Below are 16,223 nucleotides of genomic sequence, written 5' to 3'. Positions count from 1 at the left end.
ATTTAAGAACAAAATACCCCTTTCAAACATCTTTCCCATTAATACAGGTATTTTATTAACCAGCACAATTGAGTTCAGCCATAATATTTGTTGTAATATTTGTCTACCCATCTCTGATTTTAGCTAAATACCGCAGCAGCAACAACCCAACCTGTCCCTAGCAATGTGTTCTTAAATGACCCAACTGCTGGTTCAAAATAACCCAACATGTGTTCTGTCCTATATTTACCCAAATTGAGTTGTTTTTAAAGCAGCTTTTTTTTAGAGTGTAGTAGACTGAACTCAATCAATCAATCAAATGTATTTATATTTTACATCAGCCGATGTCACAAAGTGCTATACAGAAACCTAGCCTAAAACCCCAAACAGCAAGCAATGCAGATGTAGAAGCACGGTGACTAGGAAAAACTCCCTAGAAAGGCAGAAACCTAGGAAGAAACCTAGAGAGGAACCAGGCTCAGAGGGGTGGCCAGTCCTCTTCTGGCTGTGCCAGGTGGAGATTATAACAGTACATGGCCAAGATGTTCAAACGTTCATAGATGACCAGCAGGGTCAAATAATAATAATCATAGTGGTTATAGAGGCTGCAACAGGTCAGCACCTCAGGAGTAAATGTCAGTTGGCTTTTCAAAGCCAATCATTCAGAGTTAGACAGCAGGTGCGGTAGAGAGAGAGAGTCGAAAACAGCAGGTCCGGGCTAACAGCAGGTCCGGGCAATCTATGGCTATTGAATTGACTCAAAAATAATGGCCTTGAATTATATAAAATCTAATCAAATTGAAAAGGGTAGAATGACATTCAATCAAATTTAATTGAATTAAGTGGAACTGCATTTATTTGAATCAGTTTGAAATGAATAGGACTGCTCTGAATTAGATCTCATTGAACTGAATCTCCTCTCCTCATCAATTCCTACAGTTCCAGAAGCCTCAGGAGCACTACCCTCCATTCCGTTTTGGTACGGTCCCTAACGGCAGTACAGAGAGGAACATCAGAAGTAACTACCCTGACATGCACGCACACATGGTCAAATACAACCAGAAAGGAGTGGAGGATGCCCTCAACAGCCTCAAGACAGGGTAGGAAAAATGCACCGCGCTTAACACTGAACTCTCAACCCTCATCCCAATGACCTCAAAAGATATTACAGTCCATTAACCCAAAAATTGGATTTAGTCCCATTTACTGGAAGGAGTTCTATTTGGCTCCCTGTGCATCTACTTTATAACTCATTCCTATTATAATCTGGAGATGTATTACATCACTGTCTGATTGTTTTTTTTTGTGTCATTCAATAGGAAGCTGGATGCATTCATCTATGATGCTGCGGTGTTGAACTACATGGCAGGGAAGGACGAGGGCTGTAAGCTTGTGACTATCGGCTCCGGGAAAGTGTTTGCCACGACAGGCTATGGCATAGCCCTGCAGAAAGATTCCAGATGGAAACGACCCATTGACCTGGCCTTGCTGCAGTTCCTGGGAGACGGTGTGCCACTGCAAACATATGCGCGCGCGCACGCACACACACACACACACACACACGGCCCATAGAGCTGGCACTTCTCCATTTGTTGATGACAGTGTGTGCAGCAACACCAGGGGTGAAGCTTAGAGAGAGAGTTAATATCCTTCCTCGCAGTAGGGAGGTGTGAGGATGATAACCACTATGGGCACACAGACTCACACAGTAGGAGTTAATATCTGCTATCACAGTAGGACCGTAGGGACCACAGGGAGGTGTTAGAGATATCACGAGGACTGTGTTGGGAATACAAAACTATACAACACACACACATACAGACACAGAAAAGGTTTCTTTTGCAGGTGTAACAGGAGCTTCAGTGCAATTACCCATCTGTGGTCATACTGATATGGGAGAATTATGGAAGTCGTCTCTTGTTCACTGCTAACCCCAATTTGTAAGTCATAAATAATGCGTTCCTCAGTAGCCTACCCTTATTTGAGAGAAAGCTAAAGCAGCTGGATCTGACTAGTTATTCACTTGTGAGTCCCTCCTCAAGGGGATTATGACCATGTCCCTCTCCTCTCTCCCAGGTGACACCCAGCGCTTGGAGACGGTCTGGCTGTCAGGCATCTGTCAGAATGAGAAGAACGAGGTGATGAGTAGTAAGCTGGACATAGACAACATGGCCGGGGTCTTCTACATGCTGCTGGTGGCCATGGGGCTCAGTCTCTTGGTGTTTGCCTGGGAACATCTACTCTACTGGAAACTACGCAAGAAACTAGACAAGTCTCCTCGCATGGACTTCCTGCTCGCTATCAGCAGGGTGAGAGAGGTTTAGAGAGAGAGAGAGAGAGAGAGAGGGTGTGTGGCAAATGTATGAGCCTGATATGAGCTCTTAGTACTGTTTACACAGCCTATCATTTCAATGACTACGTTATCATCTGCCAGCCATAGTTATAATGAGCACGAACCACAGTCACAATTCCAGCTCAACATGAGTGTTAATCAACAAGCAATCTATGTAATGAAAGCGCGGTTGTTGGCGAGAGGAGAGGCAGGCGCAAGGAAGGAATAAGAAAAACATTACTAGCCAAAAATCTATAGACACAACTCCAACACCACTCTTACAGAGTGCGTGTGTGTGTGCACGTCCTGCTCTAGCAGAGTGTAATTGCAGAGTTGTGCCTGTATCAGGGCTTATCAGATTTGCAGCTAAATTACTATCTGATAATTAATCCCTACGGGGGCCCCTGAGGGCCAAATTAATTTGGGCTTTGTCAGTTTTTCAGTCGACTGTGAACAGGGCAGTCAGGAGACTCGGCTCTCTGTTTGCTGATGCAGTATGAGACTATTTGCTCAGCAAGTGTGTTCAGTGTGTGTGTGTGTGTGTGTGTGTGTGTTCATTGTGTGTGTGTTTGTTTAGCTATAGGCAGTGTTAAAGTACTCAAGACAGGTCTTGATCTCAAGTCCGGTATCGAGACCACATATTGAGTGTCGGTCTTGTTCGGGCTTGACTCGGGTCTCGGACAGTGAGGACTAGCAGCAGAGTAAAAACTCATGATTATCAGATTCCATTCAGCCAGGCCAAATATTCTTCAAACATGAATACAGCATGATAACAGCCTTTATATCTATTATAGACATGTTTGCGCAGTGGCAAACCTATAGGCCTTCAGTGTCTCCCAGGTTCGCGATTCCGAAAGGACATCAACTGTAATACCAGCGCACTCATGAAGGGGAGTGCACTTTTTGTAGAACACAAAGGGCCAGTGGTGGAGGCTATACGCAGGTATAAACCATACACCTACTTTTCTTTCAATGGGCATTGCGTATACTCACTTCTTAATCCCTACTGATGCGTATCAAAGTGGTGTAGTAGAGGCATGCGACTTATCAATGATGCTGTACAATAGAGAAATCGTGCACAAAAGAAGCCTCCACAATTGCAAAGCACGTGAGATATATTCACATGCGCGCCGCACAAAAAGCCTAGTTTCAGCAGAATATCATCTGCAGGCAGCAAGAGCGTGCAGCTCTCAACTAGTTTTGGCATGGAGCAGCTCAGAGAAGAATGACAATGGTAGCCGGTAAATGCTGACTATAGCCAAATACACCATGACAGCGCAATACACAAGGGGTGGAACAGTGGCAAAGGTACCCACAGGACAAACAGAATAATATTAGTCTGAGGAGAGATTAAATAGCATTAATACAACAAAAATAATTCTAAACACACCTTGAGTTTACAAAGTTAAACAGATGTATTTTTTCTTCATAATAAGCAGGAGTAATATTCATAGATCAGAGTTTAGTAAAATGTTAGTCTGAAGTGTTGATTAGTAGGCTATTTGTCAGTGGTGGAAAAAGTACCCAATTGACATACTTGAGTAAAAGTAAAAGAGGAACATACCTTAATAGAAAATGACTCAAATAAAAGTGAAAGTCACCCAGTAAAATCCTACTTGAGTAAAAGTCTAAAAGTATTCATTTTTAATATACTTAAGTTTCAAAAGTAAATGTAATTGCTAAAATAATTATACTTAAGTATCACAAGTAGAAGTATAAATCATTTCAAATTGCTTCTATAAAGCAAACCAGACTGCGCCATTTTCATGTTTTTTAAAATGACGGATAGCCAGGGGGCACTCTCCAGCACTCAGACATCAATAACAAACAAAGCATGTGTAGGGATGACCAGCGACGTTCTCTTGATATGTGTGTGAATTAGACCATTTTCTTTTAGGAATGTAGTGAATTAAAAGTTGTCAAAAATATAAATAGTAAAGATACCCCAAAAAACGACTTAAGTAGTACTTTAAAGTATGTTTACTTAAGTACTTTACACCACTGCTATTTGTGATGCGCAATTGTCATCATGTGCCTTTTGCATCAGGGGCGTAGACATGGGTGGACCTGGGTGGACAGAGGCCCACCTACTGGGGAGCCAGGCTATGACAGGCCCACCCAATCAGACTGAGGTGGTTGTTGTGGACAATTTTTTTAAAAACTTTTTATTTAAAATAAGTGTGATTGAGAGTGAGAACCTGAAAAATCTATAGGAAAACTCAAAAACTAGATATTAGATATTTCACACTAGGGTGCCTTTCCTTCGCTGGGCGGGCCGTTTGGGAACTTTTGGCAAAATGTTATTATACCCACTTCTGCAGGCACCATTACATAGGGCCGATGGAAAGACAGCAGTCACATGCAGCATGATGTTAAAGGATAAGCAGTCCATAAACTCAGGCAAGATAAGCCAGTAGGTTCCAATCATAACATTACAAAAACACAAGCATTAAGCAATTCCCAATCGAAAGGTACAACGACTCTTTCCCATTGCAAAAAAAAAAAATCACGTTTAGCACACAAAGTAACCGGTGACCTAAAATATTCAGATATGAAACAGACAGACAATCATAATATCAGTAAAAAAATATAAAATTCCCAGTTTATGCTACAAAACCAACTTTATTTGAAGTTTTAAAGATCTATTTGACTCAATGCTCCATGATTTACACTAAGACATTGTTGTCAGAATAGATTAATGCAGTTCAGTGCATGATTAATATAATTCACCAATACATTTCCTGGTCGTCCCAAAATATTGCTATCAGGTTGTAAATCACAGCTGGCCTGGTACATTGTTTGCTGCCTCCATTCGGGATGCACTGTTTCTGTTTCAATGACTCAATATTCTGGACAAACACCGATGACATGAAGTACTTTAAAACATGAAACATTCATCTTCCTCACATCTACCATTCCAGTGTTTAATTGCTATATTGTAATTACTTCACCACCATGGCCTATTTATTGCCTTACCTCCCTTATCTTACCTCATTTGCACTCACTGTATATAGACTTTTTTCCCCTACTGTATTATTGACTGTATGTTTGTTTATTCCATGTTTAACTGTGTTGTTGTATGTGTCGAACTAATGTGCTTTATCTTGGCCAGGTCGCAGTTGTAAATGAGAACTTTTTCTCAACTAGCCTACCTGGTTAAATAAAGGTGAAATAAAAAAAATAAAAAAAATAAATGTAACTAAGGCTGGGAATGTCAATACGATCAAACTAGCAAGGGCAACGAATGCAATAATCACATCGTAATGATCACAGTCATAAATAACGTTGCTAATAGGCTAGGGTATCTATTTATATAGCAAGCTAAAAACACATATTCTAATGTTATCTAGCTAGCTATCAAACTGCTAGGAGGATGTCATGTCAAGCCATTGGAGGAGTGGGTGAGTGACTGACTTCTTCCCCTCATATCTTTCTTCGGAGCACTCTCGTTTGAGTTTGCCAGAGTGCAGAACAACTGATGAATTTACAAATGCGCAACACCTGCTGAATATGACTGGTGTCAATAAATGTAGACAAAAAAGTAATAGTTAGTCAAGAGTGCACTAGATAACATGTAAACAGCCTAACCAGCTCTGCTACGGCAAGTCAAATTGTCAGAGTGAGGTGTTCTCTAATTTGTGTCTGGAAGTAGCTAGCTAGCAAGCTAGGCAAATTTAACCAGTCAGCTTGGGTGCTTGGTTGGGACAAGCATGCATTGGCAGGCAAGCTGCAGAAGGACGAGGAGGCTACAATTCCCCATGGTTTGGCCTACTAGCTGAAAACGTTTGAGAGGGTTTATCTAACGTTCTTTCGTTAGATTTTAGCTCATCTTGCTCCGGCTAGCGTTAGTTTTTTAACTTCTTGATGTGCGTAACTGAGGGAGAGAGAGCCTAACTGTTCATGGTTGCTTGATCAATAGCACTGTAAAGTTCCCAAATGTAAGAGGACTCCCATGGTGTTAACACATTTGCAGAAATCCTTTCAGGTGTATTTTGTGGCTTTTTTCGAATGAGTTCTAATTATCTAAAGTCGTGCTGTTGCAACTGCCTGTAAACACACAGTCCAGTTAAAAGTGAATGATAGCAGGGCTGTATGGCAAATGGCTTGTTTGTTTAAAGGCCTACTGTAGATCTGATTGGCTATAGCTCACCAGTCTCTGTAGACCAAATGCCACGTTCTCACTCTATATTGCTATAGAATTGTCACATGTGCCTTACTATAAATAATTCCCAAACATTCTAAGAATTTATGAAAACGTGAAAATGACCATTTTCTTCTTGGGGGTGTTCATGAAAAGAATTTTATCAAATTTTATGTTGCTAAAATGCTGTTAGTTCCACTTTAAATGTGTGTTTCACAAACATAAGTTATTTTCAAAGAGATGGCTATAACACAGCAAGTGTTATAAAAACGAAAAAACACCCGGATGTTGATAATTTGAAACTTAACTTCTTGTTGAAATGTATTATTGAAAAGGGATAAGCTAACAAAAAAGCAACAATATCCTCTTTCATAACACCTGCTACAGCCACTAAAAACTAGCCGACAACAAAAGCTAGCTAGCTAGACTGTGGGAAAACTACTGCTCACTATTGTGCAGTGACCTGTTGGCCTTCAAGAAGGCAAAAGTTTCCATGCGTTTTGTAAAAACGGTCCCACCCATTAAGTCAAAATGTGATCGGTTGATTCCACTGTCACTCCAAAATGTTGTCCTACTACAATTTATTGGCAGATTCCTTCGTCTAGATTCTGTTGGCCTAGCCAATGGCTGACTTAGCTAGCGAGATGTATCTCCCAGAGATCAAAATCCTGATTGGATATTATTTTCCCTTTAGTTTTCCCTATCATATCCTTTCAAACAAAACCTGAAGAGATTAAATCAGAACATCATTGCAAATAATAATAGAATGATCATTATTATTATACTATTGTAATCATTATTTTATAAATCCTTAGCTTTCTCTGAAAGTGTAGAAGGCCCATTGTTCCCCACTGTGCTTGGGATAGTTGTAATAGCTGTCGCTTTCCTCATCCTCGGAAGAGGTGAGGAGAGAAGGATCTTCAGACCAATATGCGGAGTCAGGGAAATATGCCATCTTTTTTATTTAATACGAAAACTGATGACACGAAAACAAACACTTTAACAAACTACAAAATAAGAAAACGACGTACACGCAACCTGAACATAAACTTACATGGACAAACGTAAACTCACGAACAGGAACGGACATCGAAACATACGAACAGCCAAACAGCTCCAAAAGTGAAATACATCGAACACAACGAAGACATCACAGGAGACAATCACCCACAAACACACAGTGATAATGCCCTACCTAAATATGACTCTTGATTAGAGGAAAATGCAAACCACCTGCCTCTAATCAAGAGCCATACCAGGCAAACCGAAACCAACATAGAAACAGGTAACATAGACTGCCCACCCAAAACACATGCCCTGACCATAAACACATAAAAACTAACATAAATAGGTCAGGACTGTTACAGTACCCCCCCCCAAGGTGCGAACGCCGGGCGCACCAGCACAAAGTCCAGGGGGGGGTCCGGGTGGGCAGTTGACCACGGTGGTGGTTCCGGTTCAGGACGCTGTCCCCGTACCACCATAGTCACTCCCCTCTTCTTTCTACCCCTTCTAATGCCCACCCTAACACTACCTTCCCCTAAATAAACAGCTAGCACCAGGACAAGGGGCAGCACCGGGACAAGGGGTAGCACCGGGACAAGGGGCAGCACCAGAACAAGGGGCAGCACCAGGATAAGGACCATCACTGGGACAAGGGGCAGCACCGGGACAAGGGGCAGCACCGGGACAAGGGGCAGCACCGGGACAAGGGGCAGCACCGGGACAAGGGGCAACACCGGGACAAGGGGCAACACCGGGACAAGGGGCAGATCCCGGCTGAAGGACTCTGGCAGGTCCTGTTTGGACGGCTCTGGCAGGTCCATGCTGGCTGACGGCTCTCTACGCTCATGGCAGGCTGACGGCTCTTGACGCTCATGGCAGGCTGACGGCTCTCGACGCTCATGGCAGGCTGACGGCTCTCGACGCTCATGGCAGGCTGACGGCTCTCGACGCTCATGGCAGGCTGACGGCTCTCGACGCTCATGGCAGGCTGACGGCTCTCGACGCTCATGGCGCTCTGACGGCTCTGGCTGCTCATGGCTCTCTGACGGCTCTGGCTGCTCATGGCTCACTGACGGCTCTGGCTGCTCATGGCTCTTTGACGGCTCTGGCTGCTCATGGCTCTTTGACGGCTCTGGCTGCTCATGGCTCTCTGACGGCTCTGGCTGCTCATGGCTCTCAGTTGGCGGCTCTGGCAGATCCTGTCTGGTTGGCGGCTCTGGCAGATCCTGTCTGGTTGGCGGCTCTGGCAGATCCTGTCTGGCTGACGGCTCTAGCGGCTCCTGTCTGGCTGATGGCTCTAGCGGCTCCTGTCTGGCGGATGGCTCTGTAGGCTCATGGCAGACGGGCGGCTTTGCAGGCTCATGGCAGACGGGCGGCTTTGCAGGCTCCTGGCAGACGGATGACTCAGATGGCGCTGGGGAGACGGATGGCTCAGATGGCGCTGGGGAGACGGATGGCTCAGATGGCGCTGGGGAGACGGATGGCTCAGATGGCGCTGGGGAGACGGATGGCTCTGGCCGGATATGGCGCACTGTAGACCTGGTGCGTGGTGCCGGAACTGGAGGCACCGTGCTAATGACAAGCACCTTCCTACTAGTGCGGGGAGCAGGGACAGGGCACACTGTATTCTCAGAGCCTACTCTATCCCTGATGCGTGGTACCGGCACTGGTGACGCCGGCCTGAGGACAAGCACATCAGGATTAGTAGGGGGAGAATATACAGTGTGTACAGGGCTCTGGAGACGCACTGGTAGCTTAGTGCGTGGGGCCGGAACTGGAGGCACCGAACTGGATACACGCACTATAGGGAGAGTGCGTGGAGGAGGAACAGGGCTCTGGAAATGCACTGGTAGCCTAGTGCGTAATATAGGCACTGTAGGTACTAGGCTGGGGCGGGGAGGTGGCGCCGGAAATACCGGACCGTGCAGGCGTACTGGCTCTCTTGAGCATTGAGCCTGCCCAACCTTACCTGGTTGAATGCTCCCGGTCGCCCTGCCAGTGCGGCGAGGTGGAATAGCCCGCACTGGGCTATGCAGGCGAACCGGGGAAACCATGCGTAAGGCAGGTGCCATGTATGCCGGCCCGAGGAGACGCACTGGAGACCAGACGCGTTGAGCCGGCCTCATGACACCTGGCTCAATGCCCAATCTAGCCCTACCAGTGCGGGGAGGTGGAATAACCCGCACTGGGCTATGCACACGTACAGGAGACACCGTGCGCTCTACTGCGTAACACGGTGTCTGCCCGTACTCCCGCTCTCCACGGTTAGCCTGGGAAGTGGGCGCAGGTCTCCTACCTGCCCTTGGCCCACAACCCCTTAGCCCCCCCCCAAGAAATTTTTGGGAGTTACTCACGGGCTTTTCGGGCTTCCGTGCAAGACGTGTCCCCTCATAATTCCGGTTACGAGCTTGAATCTCCGGCTTCCATCCACGTCTCCTAGCTGCCTCCTCATACCAGCGCTCCTGGGCTGTGGCTGCCTCACTCTTCTCACGAGAGCAGCGATTTCCTCCAGTTTGCGCCCAGGGTCCTCTACCAGACAGGATCTCCTCCCAAGTCCAAAAGTCCTTGTTGCTCCGTCGAGCATTTTTCCCATACCGCTTGGTCTCTGTATTTTGGTGGGTGATTCTGTAATAGCTGTCGCTTTCCTCATCCTCGGAAGAGGTGAGGAGAGAAGGATCTTCAGACCAATATGCGGAGTCAGGGAAATATGCCATCTTTTTTATTTAATACGAAAACTGATGACACGAAAACAAACACTTTAACAAACTACAAAATAAGAAAACGACGTACACGCAACCTGAACATAAACTTACATGGACAAACGTAAACTCACGAACAGGAACGGACATCGAAACATACGAACAGCCAAACAGCTCCAAAAGTGAAATACATCGAACACAACGAAGACATCACAGGAGACAATCACCCACAAACACACAGTGATAATGCCCTACCTAAATATGACTCTTGATTAGAGGAAAATGCAAACCACCTGCCTCTAATCAAGAGCCATACCAGGCAAACCGAAACCAACATAGAAACAGGTAACATAGACTGCCCACCCAAAACACATGCCCTGACCATAAACACATAAAACTAACATAAATAGGTCAGGACTGTTACAATAGTAATAATTTATAGAGCAGCTCTATTTTCCCTCAGCATGCATTTTTTCCACTATTTTGAAATTCTAAAGAATCCATATGTTGTTCTGAAATATGAACACTGAAATACTGGACATTTTCAACTCTTATTATGGTGGGGATTTGACTAAATTAAATCATGATCTTGAAGTGGACATTTTTCTGTTCTTGGTCTTGAATCGGTCTCGCTTTAGGTGGTCTCGAACACAACAAACGGGTTGTTCTGTATAATCAGGGGAATGTAAAATGAATTCATAACTTCTGTAAACTGGGAAAATTAGTTGAATGAAATTACTTTCTTACTATATGTGAGGTAACTTTTGAGCCAAGTCTTCTCTCTACAGGGCTTCTAGGTTAGCTGAAGGTTAAGTGTAATAGATTGTCATTTTCTCACTCCTACCCCCCCATTCCTCTCTCCCTTCCTCTACTTTCCCTCCCTCTATCTAACCTCCTCTATTCCTTTCTCCCTCTCTTTTCCATCTCCCAGGGAATCTACAGTTGCTTCAACGGGGTGGAGGAACCAGACCACCCTAACCTTGCAAACTCAGATCTGACAACTAACTACGCCCAGGCAAACATGCTTAAGATGTTACGCACTGCTAAAGACCTGGTCAACTCTGCCCAGGTCGAGACCTCACTGGACCACGCCACCAAGACCATAGAACACTGGGGTCGCCATGGCGGCAACCTGCCAGTCCACATTCCGCAGCAGGTCACCACGGAAATGGTTCCAGGAGGGTTTTCTCATGTCACAGAGAACACACACACACACCTGTCCCCCGAGCACCCCCTCATCCCGCAATACTGCACGCTGGGTGTAGTGACTTCTCTGAACAGGCAGAAGGGGCTGGCGAGACCCACGCCGCTACGATACACGCTCCCGGCTCGCACTTCCTCCCTCTACGACAGACCACTTTCTGTTTCTAGTCTCAGTAGCCCTCACCTTGACCTGGCTGGGGGGGACCCCCTCTCTTCCTACTCTCAACCCTCCACAGGTAGGCTGTATGTGGAGCCCCAGCACATCTCCCACCCCCGCTCTCCTTTCATCCCCTATAGTGAGCTTCAGCAGCCAGACATCTACCCCTTCTCTCACCACCCCTCTGCCATCTCCCATCCATCCCACACAGAACCCTCCAGGAAGAATAGGAGGAGCAAGAGCCTCCTCTCAGGGGAATCAGGAGGAGGAGAGAGGAGGAGGCGCAGGGAGGAGAAGACGGTGTGTCTGGCTGAACTCCGGGCCAACCACCTCCAGGAGAACAACGTCTCGCCCCAGATGCCCGACTCCCTGTACGCAGGAACGGTGCTCTGTCCTGGGGTAGAAGGCTCCGTTGGCGCCTGGCCCCTTCCCCTGGAGGAGCTGGTTCTGGCAGGCAGACAGAGGCTCCACCGACGGCCATCTTTCCTCCGAGCCACCTGGGGGAGTGAGCGGATTCTCCAGCCGGACGAAACTCCGCCTACATCCCTTGATTGCCAATCACATTCTGCTTTACCAGACCTGTTCCCCTGCGTCATGGCCGACCAAGAAACTCCCACTAAACTCTACAACCCCGCCCCCCTCCGGAACAACCTATGCTACCCTGCCACCTCAACTCGCCAGCATGCGTATCTCCATATAAGGCAGGACCAGAGGAAAGGGAACGGACGTAAGAAGCTGCGGTACTCAAACTCCACCCACCTGCCCACCTACAGGGAGGCCATGCTGGGGAGTCAGGGAGGCGGAGGGGGGGTAGGCCTTGGGGGGGTTCGGAGAGCCACCAACCTGCTCAGCAGACAGTACTCCCACTATCTAACCTCCTACCCTGGGCTGCCACTCTATCATGGCCCCCTGGACCTCCAGGCCCATTCCCAGGCATCCAGCAACCATGCCAGCCCCAGCCCCGGTACATACCCTAGTCCCAGCCCAGTATGCCAGCTCCTGCCCTGTGGAGGTGGCTTTCGAGGCCAGAGGGGGTTGCTGTACCAGGACAGTCTGTATGGAGCCTATGGGGCCAATGGAGCCTACCGAGAGGACCAGGATCCGGGCTTAGAGCCCCAGAGAGGAGATGCATCAGTAGGTTTGAGGTCTGAGGACAGATCCTGTGTGACCCAGCCCTGGGGACGCGTGTCTAGTCTGGAGTCAGAGGTCTGAGAGACACAGACAAACACTGCAGACTTTACATACTGGAATTTATACAATAGAATATACTGTTTGACTTCCACATTTAAGATTTGTGATCCACAGTGACCGATGTCTCATACACAGAAACATGTACACAAAGGATTTGTACAGTAAAGGTGGTAAGCTGAGGGGTGGTTATGTTGGACAGTTGAACTTCCTTATTCCTTATTGAACAGACAAAGTAGAGTATTTGACTGAATGTTAATTGGACATTTTGGAGGTGACTGTACTGTAGCTAGCTCAGCCTAGCACAGTGACGTCCCTTTTTCTTCAAATTTTACACTCTTAGAAAAAAGGTGCTATCTAGACCCTAAAATGGTTCTTCGACTGTCCCTATAGGAGAACCCTTTGAAGCACCCTTGGCTTTTGATGGAATGTGGATTTTACTTGCTGCTTTGAAACATTATATTCCTGTGTTCTGTGCATTGTATTACGTGGCCACGATGTACAGAGTCAGTAGTGTTGCTGTGTGGGACAGATGCTCTCAAAGATGTCACATAGCCCAGAGAGCTGTGTGTGTGTATTCTGTGTGTGTGTATGTGTGCTGTGTGTGTTCTGTGTTTTGTCAGCCCTTGCCGGGTTATATCCGAGCCCTTCTCCACTGAGCCGAGCGAAAGGGGAACATGTCTTAAGCTCTCCGTATAAGCAAAAAAACCTGCCACAACCATACACACTAACAAGATCACAGTTACCTGTATCTATTGACTGCAATGTACAAGGCCATGACAACCCAGCAATTTCTACAAGTATGAGTACAGTTAATGAATCTGTAGAAGAATTGCAATACAAAGGTTTCCGTTGTAGATATGAACACACTGTATATTGGTAAGGAATACGGAAAGCTAAGGGTTGGACACAATCCCTATCGCGGAAGTATTGAGAAAGATCAGCATTAAAAGGCAAAGATCATTTCCGATTGAGCCGACATGCAGGGTTTACTGTAAGTGCAGTCCCTGCAAATGTGGGAACATTACCTATAATGAGCTATAACGCGGATCTTCCGTGATACTGTGGGGATACGGATTGAATCCAGCCCTTAGTGTGTGTATCTACAGTGCAATAAAAACGTTTCAGCTGTACAAGTGATCTGAGAAGCTATATAATCCTGGACGTTGATCTACGGTCAGTTTTGTGTTCCCACCCTGATGGTTAAGGTAAGGTTTTTGGGAAGGTAGGCTGATACTAGATATGTGCCTACTCTGAGCACATCACACTGGATGGATGATACATCCACAGCAGTACACAATCTAATAGGGCTTCTCATCAGATTTACAGTACATTCGGAAAGTATTCAGACCTCTTGACTTTAAAAAAAAAAATTACAATACAGCCTTATTCTAAAATGGATTGAATCGTTTCCCCCCCTCATCAATCTACACACAATACCCCATAATGAAAAAGCAAAAACAGGTTTTATATATTTTTGCAAAACTGAAATATCACATTTACGTAAGTAATCAGACACTAATTTCAGTACTTTCTTGAAGCACCTTTGGCAGCGGTTACAGCCTAGAATCTTCTTGGGTATGACGCTAGAAGCTTGGCACACCTGTATTTGGGGAGTTTCTTCCATTCTTCTCTGCAGATCCTCTCAAGCTCTGTCAGGTTGGATGGGGAGCGTCGCTCACAGCTATTTTTAGGTCTCACCATAGATGTTTGATCAGGTTCAAGTCCAGGCTCTGGGAGGGACACTCAAGAACATTCAGAGACTTGTCCCGAAGCCACTCCTGTGTTGTCTTAGTATTGTTGTCCTGTTAGACTGGGGGCGAAGGTTTATCTTCCGCGGTCTTGAGCGCCCTTGAGCAGTTTTTCATCAAGGATCTCTCTGTACTCTGTACATCCCCACAGTATGATGCTGCCACCACCATGTTTCACCATAGGGATGGTGCCAAGATTCCTCCAGACGTGGCGCTTGGCATTCAGGCCAAAGAGTTCAATCTTGGTTTTATCAGACCAGAGAATCTTGTTTCTCATGGTCTGCCTTTTGGCAAACTCCAAGTGGGATGTCATGTGCCTTTTACTGAGGAGTGGCCTCCGTCTGGCCACTCAAACATAAAGGCCTGATTGGTGGAGTGCTGCAAGATGGAAGGTTCTCCCATCTCAACAGAGGAACTCTGGAGCTCTGTCAGAGTGACAATTGGGTTCTTTGTCACCTCCCTGCCCTGTCACCAAGGCCCTTCTTCCCCAATTGCTAATTTTGTCCGGGCGGCCAGCTCTAGGAGGATTCTTGGTGGTTCCAAACTTCTTCCATTTAAGAATGATGGAGGCCACTGTGATGTTAGGGACCTTCAATGTTGCAGAAATGTTTTGGTTTCCTTCCCCAGATCTGTGCCTCGACACTATCTTGTCTCAGAGCTCTACGGACAATTCCTTTGACTTCATGGCTTGGTTATTGCTCTGACATGCACTGTCAACTGTGGGACCTTATATAAACAGGTGTGTGCCTTTCCAAATAACGTCCAATCAATTGAATTTACCACATGTGGACTTCAATCAAATTTAGAAACATCTCAAGGATGATCAATGGAAACAGGATGCACCTGAGCTCAATTTCGAGTCTCATAGCAAAGGGTCTGAATACTTACGGTATTTCTGTTTTTTTAATTTTATAAATTGTAAAAAATGTATATGAAAATGTTTTAGATTTGTCATTATGGGGTATTGTGTGTAGATTGATGAGGGAAACACATATTTAATCAATTTCATAATAAGGTTGTAATGTAACGAAATGTGGAAAAAGTCAAGGGGTCTGAATACTTTCCGGGTGCACTGTATATTTAGATATAGATAATATATACTGTAGATATATCATGCTATTTGTTGTTTTAGTATTATATGAATGTATTAATATATACTTTCTAATAACCAATAACTCTTCAGGCATATCTTTCAGGACTTTTAAAATGGTAGAACTGACTGACTTGGTGAGGCATTTACTTGGATTTATATTCTTTCTCTCTCCGTCTTTTTCCCAGTCCCTTCCTTTTCCACTCTCTCTTTCTCTATTTCTCTCTCTTCCATTCTCTCTCCTTTCTCTGTGTAATGATGGCAGAACTTACTATTTCTCCCCTCCCTCCTCTCACTGTAAATTATAGCTAAAGGAGGTCATTGAAAGCTATTCTAGTATCTGTATTACCTGATTTTTCACATTGTAATTAATCACTAAGAACAATTAAAAGTATTTTGGACGAACGTGCCCGTGAGTCTCTCTTTTGATCTCTCTGTGTGACTCTATTGCTCTGTCCCATGTTTCTCTCTTTTGACCACTGTCTGCCTCTCTGTGCCTGTCGCTCTATCTCTCTTTATCTCTCACTGCCGGCTTCACTCTCGGTCATCTGTTTCTGTCTTATTACCACTGTCCCTATGCCCTCTATGAAGGGTGTCCAATCAAAAACGCATTTATTAAACAATGGGTAAAATAATATTGTGTAGATAACCCTCTAAAAAAAAGTGTCCAAACCGCAT

The 16,223-nt window shown here is 45.5% G+C and overlaps 1 protein-coding gene across 1 annotated transcript in view; it reads left to right on the top strand.

Annotated features, from left to right (window-relative positions):
- LOC129829065 (glutamate receptor ionotropic, NMDA 2C-like) overlaps positions 1-15,941 on the top strand; it is a 110,211-nt gene extending 94,270 nt beyond the window's left edge. The window contains exons 14-17 of the mRNA XM_055890537.1: positions 919-1,079; positions 1,299-1,486; positions 2,056-2,288; positions 11,088-15,941. Of these exons, the coding sequence (XP_055746512.1) occupies positions 919-1,079; positions 1,299-1,486; positions 2,056-2,288; positions 11,088-12,728 (2,223 nt within the window). The 3' untranslated portion in view covers positions 12,729-15,941. The remainder of the gene's footprint in view (positions 1-918; positions 1,080-1,298; positions 1,487-2,055; positions 2,289-11,087) is intronic.
- Positions 15,942-16,223: the final 282 nt, after the last annotated feature.

The sequence above is a fragment of the Salvelinus fontinalis genome, chromosome 30, assembly GCF_029448725.1.
Source record: "Salvelinus fontinalis isolate EN_2023a chromosome 30, ASM2944872v1, whole genome shotgun sequence".
Lineage (NCBI taxonomy): Eukaryota > Metazoa > Chordata > Actinopteri > Salmoniformes > Salmonidae > Salvelinus > Salvelinus fontinalis.
Note: the sequence above shows the minus strand (reverse complement) of the source record. Positions and strands in the feature narration are given on the sequence as shown.